This window comes from Oncorhynchus nerka, linkage group LG7 (genome assembly GCF_034236695.1).
Source record: "Oncorhynchus nerka isolate Pitt River linkage group LG7, Oner_Uvic_2.0, whole genome shotgun sequence".
Taxonomy (NCBI): Eukaryota; Metazoa; Chordata; class Actinopteri; order Salmoniformes; family Salmonidae; genus Oncorhynchus; species Oncorhynchus nerka.
Genome location: NC_088402.1, coordinates 4,282,498 through 4,292,694, shown reverse-complemented (window position 1 = coordinate 4,292,694; position 10,197 = coordinate 4,282,498). Strand labels below are relative to the sequence as shown.

Here is a 10,197-nt window from a genome sequence, read left to right as displayed (position 1 = left end):
TACCTCCTCATGGAACCAGACAGCAGATAGCTCCTCATGGAGCCATACAGAAGATACCTCCAGCTGCTATTTTACTCAAAACAGAGAGTACACAGTGGCAGAATACCTGACCACTGTGACTGACCCAAACGTAAGGAAAGCTTTGACTATGTACAGACTGTACAGTGAGCATAGCCTTGCTATTGAAAAAGGCTGCCGTAGGCAGACATGGCTCTCAAGAGAAGACAGTCTATGTGCACACTGCCCACAAAATGAGGTGGAAACTGAGCTGTACTTCCTAACCTCCTGCCCAATGTATGACCATATTAGAGACAAATATTTCCCTCACATTACACAGATCCACAAAGAATTTGAAAACAAACCTGATTTTGATAAACTACCATATCTACTGGGTGAAATACCACAGTGTACCATCAAAGCAGCAAGATTTGTGACCTAATGCCAGAAGACAAGGTCAACCAGTGAAGAACAAACACGAATGTAAATACAACCCATATTTATGCTTATTTATTTTCCTTTTTGTACTTTAACTATTTGCACATCATTACAACACTATATATAGACATAATATAACATTTGTAATGTCTTTATTCTTTTGGAACTTCTGTATAAGTAATGTGTATTGTTAATTTTTGTTGTTTATTTTACTTTTGTATATTATCTACTTCACTTGCTTTGGCAATGTTAACATATGCTTCCCATGCTAATAAAGCCCCTTGAATTTAACTGAATTAAATTGAGAGAAAGAGATGAAGAGAGAGAGCGTGGGAGAGAGAGAGTGAGAGAGAGAGGGGGGAGGGAGAGAGACAGAGCGAGAGAGAGAGACAGAGAGAGAGAGAGAGACAGAGAGAGAGAGAGAGAGAGAGAGAGAGAGAGAGAGAGAGACAGAGAGAGAGAGACAGAGAGAGACAGAGAGAGAGAGAGACAGAGAGACAGAGAGAGAGACAGAGAGAGACAGAGAGAGACAGAGAGAGACAGAGAGAGAGAGAGAGAGACAGAGAGAGAGACAGAGAGAGACAGAGAGGGGGAGAGATATCAAAAGATCGCTGCTCCCACCATGTGCTCTGATAAACGGTCTGTTTAAGAGGGCCTCACGTCGTGACTGAAAAGCTGTCTCCCGAGGGCATTTTATTAGGCCGGAAAGGTTGAAAAAGTAATACAATATATACAGTACATGACGTACGAACTTTAAATGGAAAGGACCGTTGAAACTGCAATAGACAGATTTAGGGAAGGCCTTGAACTTGTGTAGAGATTTCAGGTAAAGGACACAACATTATCTTCCTGAAGTCAACGATCGAGTTTTCATTCAGAATTGACGAGTATGACTTAGAGCTGCAACACCTGATGACTGGAATCATTGGCCAGTCAGCTACGATAATAATGGAACTAATTCACAGGGAGAAAAGGTTGCTCAGAGCCTGGGTTAGAGAAAACGAAGTATACTCTAGGCTACATCTCAGAGCTACATCTCAGAGCTACATCTCAGAGCACCTGACAGAGCTACATCTCAGAGAACCTGAAAGAGCTACATCTCAGAGAACCTGAAATAGCTACATCTCAGAGCTTCATCTCAGAGCTACCTCTCAGAGTACCTGACAGAGCTACCTCTCAGATCAACATCTCAGAGCTACATCTCAAGTATCAAATCATCCATTCAGTTTGCAGACACAGCTACACTACAACCAGACATTCAATTCAGCAGAAACCACCATCTGTTCATGCAAACACTTCCATCACTGCAACTCCTGAGCGTACTGCTGGATATCTGCCTCTAACCGGTCTATTCCTCTCCATCTGTGTTCCCGTCGAAGAAAACGGGATTGAGACGTCACCCGTTCCTGGTTCGTCGTCTCTGAGATGAGATATGAAATATGGAATAAGATTCTGCCAGCTAGACATCATTTTTTTGCAGCACAGCCAGGCCCGACCTCTGGATTCGCACCATTTCTCATCTCTCAGTGTGATTAAATGGGAGACGATCACATCTGATTTGTCAATGTATCAACGCGTTAGAAATCCCGTAGGATATTAATCACGTTTAGGGCAAATCGGTGTAGGTTCGCATAAAGGAAAAACATGTTTTACAGATGAGCCCTGTGGTGGAAGACTAGACAGAACCTCACCAGAAAATGTTGTTGGAGTCTGAGAATAGGAAGATGGAAAAAGTGGGTGATATATATATATGAGAGAGAGAGAGAGAGAGAGAGAGAGAGAGAGAGAGAGAGAGAGAGACAAGTCTATGGAGAATATGACAAGTGGGATATTGAATGATAAAAACATTTACTCAGAGAATCAAACCCAGTGATCTATGAATGTGTTTCCAAAGTGCAAAAGTAATTTGAGATTTTACCACTGTTCTGAAACCTGCTGATTTGCAAATGTACTTTTCCACAGCTCAAGAGATTGGCTTGTAAAAAGTGAATTGTAATCAATTGCCGAAAAACACTTGGCACATTACTTTCTGAATGTGTCAAGTAGAAAACAAGACTCACATCAAAAACACGAGTCCCACAGGACAAGCTTAGCGCAGTTAGAGAGAGGAATGAGTCGGCGTCTCAGTTGGTGACGGCCATTTTGTTTCAGCCTCCTTTGTTGTCTAATTGTCTCATTATCTGGGTGTGAATGTTCTACGGCCATTAAAATGCCAGCTCCCCTTGGCCCAACATAGTACAGTACAACACTGGCCTCCAGGCATTGATAAATGGACACTCAACACCACTTATTATGATGAATGGGAATTTCACAATGAAGGCAGTGCCAGGTAGCAGGGGGAAAAAAGAAGTGAAAATTGGAAATTTCAAGTACAGAGTTTTTATTTCTTCTCCTCTAGTTCGGTGGACTTAAAGAGGGACCTGGAAGTAAGGGGTTCCATTATTTTGGGGAGTCTGTCCAAAAAAAAAACTGCCATTGGAATCAGACGGTCAATAAAAGCTATCCGCGTTACCATGGAGACCCTGGTCTATCATCAGTACAGACGACAGGTCTGTGGAGCAGACAGGCCTATCGAACCGGGAACATTACAGGTATCTTATTATCATTAGGGAGGCCGTGTAGGCAGCATACGGGCGTTAGGTTTGATAGAAGGACAAGGGAGTGTGAGAGAACGAGAGAGAGAGAGAGAAAGAGAGAGAGAGAGAGAGAGAGAGAGGAGAAAACCTGACCACTGTGACTGACCCAAACATAAGGAAAACTTTGACTATGTACAGACTCAGTGAGCATAGCCTTGCTATTGAGAAAGGCTGCTGTAGGCAGACATGGCTCTCAAGAGAAAACAGGCTATGTGCTCAAGAATTAGAAAACAAACCCGGTTTTGATAAACTCCCATATCTACTGGGTGAAATACCACAGTGGGCGTCACAGCAGCAAGATGTGTGACCTGTTGCCACAAGACAAGGGCAAAACACAATTTTGCTTATTTGTTTTCCCTTTTGTACTTCAACCATTTGTACATCGTAACAACACTGTATATGGACATAATATGACATTTGTAATGCCTTTATTCTTTTTAAACTTCTGTGAGTGTTTACTGTTCATTTTAAATGTTTGTTTCGCTTTTTTTATATTTATGTACCTCACTTGCTTTGGCAATGACTTCTTAAGGCATAGGGGGCAGCATTTTCACTTTTGGATAAATAGATGCCCAATTTCAACTTCCTGCTACTCATGCCAAGAATATAAGATATGCATATTATTAGTATATTTGGATAGACAACACTCTGAAGTTTCTAAAACTGTTTGAATCATGTCTGTGAGTGTAACATAACTTATGTAGCAGGCAAAACCCAGAGGACTAACCGTTCAGAATTTCTTTTTTTGTTTTAGGTCTCTGTCTGTTCAGTGATATCTCATTGGGAAACGATATTTCTTGGGCACTTGTTGTCAGTTCCTACCGCTTCCACTGTATGTCACCAGTCTTTGGAATTTGGTTGAGGTTATTCCTTTGTGCAATGAAGAAGTACGGCCATCTAGGAACTGTGTAACACTGTTGAGAGTTGTGCAAGACTTGAAAAGTAGTGTTGGTTTGTTGTCTTCCTGTATTGAACACAGATAGACCCGTCTACAATTTGATCGATTATTAACGTTTAAAAATACCTAAAGTTGTATTACAAAAGTAGTTTTAAATGTTTTGTCAAAGTTTACAGGCTGCTTTTGAAATATTTTGTAGTGATGTTTGTAGTGACGTCAAACGCGCTTTATAAATGGACATTTTGGATATATATCGACGGAATTAATCGAACAAAAGAACCAATTGTGATGGGACATATTGGAGTGCCAACAAAAGAAGCTTGTCAAAGGTAAGGCATGTTTTATATTTTCGGCCTGCAGGGTTGAAATATGCTCCCCTCTTTGTTTACTGTTGTGCTTTCAAATCTGACATGTTGCCTGGATTCACAACGAGTGTAGCTTTAATTTAGTATCTTACGTGTGTGATTTCAAGTTTGATTCTTATATAATTTTATTTGAATTTGCCGCGCTGCATTTTCCCTGGCTTTTGGCCAAGTGGGACACGAGAGAGAGAGAGAGAGAGAGAGAGAAAGAGAGAGAGAGAGAGAGAGAGAGAGATCACCTAGCCACATAATAATACACACAGGCACAAACGACCTGAGAGCACAGCAGGAAAGTGTGGCCACAGCACTGAAGGGAGTGATTGAAAAGGCTTCTTCTACTTTCCCCAACCCACAAGTGTTTATCTCCACCCTGCTACCACGAAAATAATTCCACAATACAGCGGGTAAACGCAAGTATTCCCCGTGACTGTGCCTCAAAACCAAATGTTTTCCTGGCCCACCACTCCACCCTGGACTTGAACAGCCTCTATGACCAGGTCCACCTCTACAAGGCAGCAGTGCCCACCTTTGCCCGAACCCTAAAGGACATCGCTCTCAAACGTATCCCCAACACTTCACACAGGAGCAACAGATCAATAGACACCCCACCCGGACCAGCAGGACCCTACACATAGAGGACCCACGCCAAGAGGAATTACATCCAGACCACAGCACCCCCAGACACATCCACACCCCCACCCCAACCAATCAACACCCCCACGTCAACCATGCCCACACCCCATTTAGGCCCCCTCCGATCAGACCTACGCCACTCCTGCCCACCCCATGCACCCCACCCCCGCAAAGAGGGCCTCAACATGGAAGCCACACATACGCCCAGGTAGTGAGCGGGCAAACAGTCCCAACCCCCACTCTCACACTCTCCCAAGCCAATGGCATGTACCAGATGCTCAGCAGGCTCTGCTCACACTTACTGGCCTGAGGCCAAACCACGACCAACAACATTGGACACTCTATGGAACAAAAAGCCTTCACTATATCATCCTGGAACATCCAAGGCCTGAGGTCATCTGCCTTTGGCCTAAAGAGCAGGAACCCGGACTTCACCAAAGAAATCGGTAATACAGACATTGTCATCCTGCAAGAAACATGGTATAGAGGAGACGGACCCACTGGTTGCCCTCTAGGTTACAGAGAGCTGGTAGTCCCATCCACCAAACGACCAGGTGTGAAACAGGGAAGGGACTCAGGGGGTATGCTAATTTGGTATAGAGCAGACCTAACTCACTCCATTAAATTAATCAAAACAGGAACATTCTACATTTGGCTAGAAATTCAAAAGGAAATTATCCTAACAGAGAAAAATGTCCTCCTGTGTGCTACATATATCCCCCCACTAGAATCCCCATACTTTAATGAAGACAGCTTCTCCATCCTGGAGGGGGAAATCAATAATTTCCAGACCCAGGGACATGTACTAGTCTGTGGCGACCTAAATGCCAGAACCGGACAAGAACATGACACCCTCAGCACACAGGGGGACAAACACCTGCCTGGAGGTGACAACATTCCCTCCCACATATGCCCCCCCAGGCACAACTATGACAACATAACCAACAAAAACGGGTCACAACTACTGCAGCTCTGTCGCACGCTGGGTATGTACATAGTCAATGGTAGGCTTCGAGGGGACTCCTATGGTAGGTACACATATAGCTCATCTCTTGGCAGTAGTACTGTAGACTACTTTATCACTGACCTCAACCCAGAGTCTCTCAGAGCGTTCACAGTCAGACCACTGACACCCCTATCAGACCACAGCAAAATCACAGTCTACTTGAACAGAGCAATACTCAATCATGAGGCATCAAAGCCAAAGGAACTGATTAACATTAAGAAATGCAGTGGAAGGAATGCTGTTTGGAAACCTACCCCAAAAAAATTAGGCAACAACAAATTCAAATTCAATCCCTTTTAGAAAATTCCCTGGGTAAATCTCAACAGTATATTTGATCTCTCAGCTTCCCTATCAAATCTAAAAATCTCAAATAAGAAAACTCAAGAAAATTAACAACAATGACAAATGGTTTGATGAAGAATGCAAAAATCTAAGAAAGAAATTGAGAAACCTGTCCAACCAAAAACATAGAGACCCGGAAAACCTGAGTCTACGCCTTCACTATGGTGAATCACTAAAACAATACAGAAATACACTACGGAAAAAGAAGGAACAGCATGTCAGAAATGAGCTCAATGTAATTGAAGAATCGATAGACTCTAACCACTTCTGGGAAAATTGGAAAACACTAAACAAACAACAACACGAAGAATTATCTATCCAAAATGGAGATGTATGTAAACCACTTCTCCAATCTTTTTGTCTCTATAACAAAGAATAAAGAGCAAAAATATGTACATGATCAAATACAGATCTTAGAATCAACTATTAAAGACGACCAGAACCCACTGGATTCCAGAACCCACTGGATTCCAGAACCCACTGGATTCTCCAATTACATTGAATGAGTTACAGGACAAAATAAAAACCCTCCAACCCAAAAAGGCCTGTGGTGTTGATGGTATCCTCAATGAAATGATCAAATATACAGACAACAAATTCCAATTGGCTATATTAAAACTCTTTAACATCATCCTTAGCTCTGGCATCTTCCCCAATATTTGGAACCAAGGACTGATCACCCCAATCCACAAAAGTGGAGACGAATTTGACGCCAATAACTACCGTGGAATATGCGTCAACAGTAACCTTGGGAAAATCCTCTGCATTATCATTAACAGCAGACTCGTACATTTCCTCAATGAAAACAATGTACTGAGCAAATGTCAAATTGGCTTTTTACCAAATTACCGTACAACAGACCATGTATTCACCCTGCACACCCTAATTGACAACCAAACAAACCAAAACAAAGGCAAAGTCTTCTCATGCTTTGTTGATTTCAAAAAAGCCTTCTACTCAATTTGGCATGAGGGTCTGCTATACAAATTGATGGAAAGTGGTGTTGGGGGTAAAACATACGACATTATAAAATCCATGTACACAAACAACAAGTGTGCGGTTAAAATTGGCAAAAAACACACACATTTCTTCACACAGGGTCGTGGGGTGAGACAGGGATGCAGCTTAAGCCCCACCCTCTTCAACATATATATCAATGAATTGGCGCGGGCACTAGAAAAGTCTGCAGCACCCGGCCTCACCCTACTAGAATCCAAAGTCAAATGTCTGTTGTTTGCTGATGATCTGGTGCTTCTGTCACCAACCAAGGAGGGCCTCCAGCAGCACCTAGATCTTATGCACAGATTCTGTCAGTCCTGGGCCCTGACAGTAAATCTCAGTAGGACCAAAATAATGGTGTTCCAAAAAAGGTCCAGTCACTAGGACCACAAATACAAATTCCATCTAGACACTGTTGCCCTAGAGCACAAAAAAAATGATACATACCTTGGCCTAAACATCAGCGCCACAGGCAACTTCCACAAAGCTGTGAACGATCTGAGAGACAAGGCAAGAAGGGCATTCTATGCCATCAAAAGGAACATTAATTTCAACATACCAATTAGGATTTGGCTAAAAATACTTGAATCAGTCATAGAGCCAATTGCCCTTTATGGTTGTGAGGTCTGGGGTCCGCTCACCAACCAAGACTAACTTCCGGCGCCGACAGAGATGGCCGCCTCGCTTCACGTTCCTAGGTTATATGTGTTATTTCTTACATTGGTACCCCAGGTCATCTTAGGTTTCATTACATACAGTCGAGAAGAACTACTGAATATAAGAGCAGCGTCAACTCACCATCAGTACGACCAAGAATATGACTTTTGCGAAGCAGATCCTGTGTTCTGCCTTTCACCCAGGACTGGAATGGATCCCAGCCGGCGACCCAAAAAACGACTTCGTAAAAGAGGGAAACGAAGCGGTCTTCTGGTCAGATTCCGGAGACGGGCACATCGCGCACCACTCCCTAGCATACTTCTCGCCAATGTCCAGTCTCTTGACAACAAGGTTGATGAAATCCGAGCAAGGGTAGCATTCCAGCGGGACATCAGAGACTGTAACGTTCTTTGCTTCACGGAAACATGGCTCACTGGAGAGACGCTATCGGAGTCGGTGCAGCCAGCTGGTTTCTCCACGCATCGCGTCGACAGAAACAAACATCTTTCTGGAAGAAGAGGGGCGGATGCTTTATGGTTAACGAGACGTGGTCACAACAACATACAGGAACTCAAGTCCTTCTGTTCACCTGATTTAGAATTCCTCACAATCAAATGTCGACCGCATTATCTACCAAGGGAATTCTCTTCGATTATAATCACAGCCGTATATATTCCCCCCCAAGCAGACACATCGATGGCTCTGAACGAACTTTATTTGACTCTTTGCAAACTGGAATCCACATATCCTGAGGCTGCATTCATTGTAGCTGGGGACTTTAAAAAGGCTAATCTGACTCCCTAAATTGTAAATCAGCATATCGATTGCGCAACCAGGGCTGGCAAAACCTTGGAATATTGCTATTCTAACTTCCGCGACGCATATAAGGCCATCCTCCGCTCTCCTTTCGGAAAAGCTGACCACGACTCCATTTTGTTGCTCCCTGCCTACAGACAGAAACTAAAACAAGAAGCTCCCGCGCTGAGGTCTGTTCAACGCTGGTCCGACCAATCTGATTCCACACTCCAAGACTGCTTCCATCACGTGGACTGGGATATGTTTCGTATTGCGTCAAACAACAACATTGACGAATACGCTGATTCGGTGAGCGAGTTCATTAGAACGTGCGTTGAAGATGTCGTTCCCATAGCAACGATTAAAACATTCCCAAACCAGAAACCGTGGATTGATGGCAGCATTCGCGTGAAACTGAAAGCGCGAACCACTGCTTTTAATTAGGGCAAGGTGACCGGAAACATGACCGAATACAAACAGTGTAGCTATTCCCTCCGCAATTCATTCAAAAAAGCTAAGCGTCAATATAGAGACAAAGTAGAATCGCAATTCAACGGCTCAGACACAAGAGGTATATGGCAGGGTCTACAGTCAATCACGGATTACAAAAAGAAAACCAGCCCAGTCACGGACCAGGATGTCTTGCTCCCAGGCAGACTAAATTACTTTGTTACCCGCTTTGAGGACAATACAGTGCCACTGACACAGCCCGCAACCAAGACATGTGGACTCTCCTTCACTGCAGCCGAGGTGAGTAAAACATTTAAACGTGTTAACCCTCGCAAGGCTGCAGGCACAGACGGCCTCCCCAGCCGCGCCCTCAGAGCATGCGCAGACCAGCTGGCTGGTGTGTTTACGGACATATTCAATCAATCCCTATCCCAGTCTGCTGTTCCCACATGCTTCAAGTGGGCCACCATTGTTCATGTTCCCAAGAAAGCTAAGGTAACTGAGCTAAACGACTACCGCCCTGTAGCACTCACTTCCGTCATCATGAAGTGCTTTGAGAGACTAGTCAAGGACCATATCACCTCCACCCTACCTGACACCCTAGACCCACTCCAATTCGCTTACCGCCCAAATAGGTCCACAGACGATGCAATCTCAACCACACTGCACACTGCCCTAACCCATCTGGACAAGAGGAATACCTATGTGAGAATGCTGTTCATCGACTACAGCTCAGCATTTAACACCATAGTACCCTCCAAACTCGTCATCAAGCTCGAGACCCTGGGTCTCGACCCCGCCCTGTGCAACTGGGTACTGGACTTCCTGACGGGCCGCCCCCAGGTGGTGAGGGTATGTAACAACATCTCCACCCCGCTGATCCTCAACACTGGGGCCCCACAAGGGTGCGTTCTGAGCCCTCTCCTGTACTCCCTGTTCACCCACGAGTGCGTGGCCACGCACGCCTCCAACTCAATCATCAAG

At 44.2% G+C, this 10,197-nt stretch overlaps 1 protein-coding gene across 1 annotated transcript in view; it reads left to right on the top strand.

Moving 5' to 3' along the window:
* LOC135572382 (putative uncharacterized protein ENSP00000383309) overlaps positions 1 to 110 on the top strand; it is a 939-nt gene extending 829 nt beyond the window's left edge. Inside the window, exon 1 of the mRNA XM_065020073.1 lies at positions 1 to 110. This exon is cut by the window's left edge and continues 829 nt beyond it. Within this exon, the coding sequence (XP_064876145.1) occupies positions 1 to 110 (110 nt within the window).
* The last annotated feature ends 10,087 nt before the right edge of the window (positions 111 to 10,197 follow it).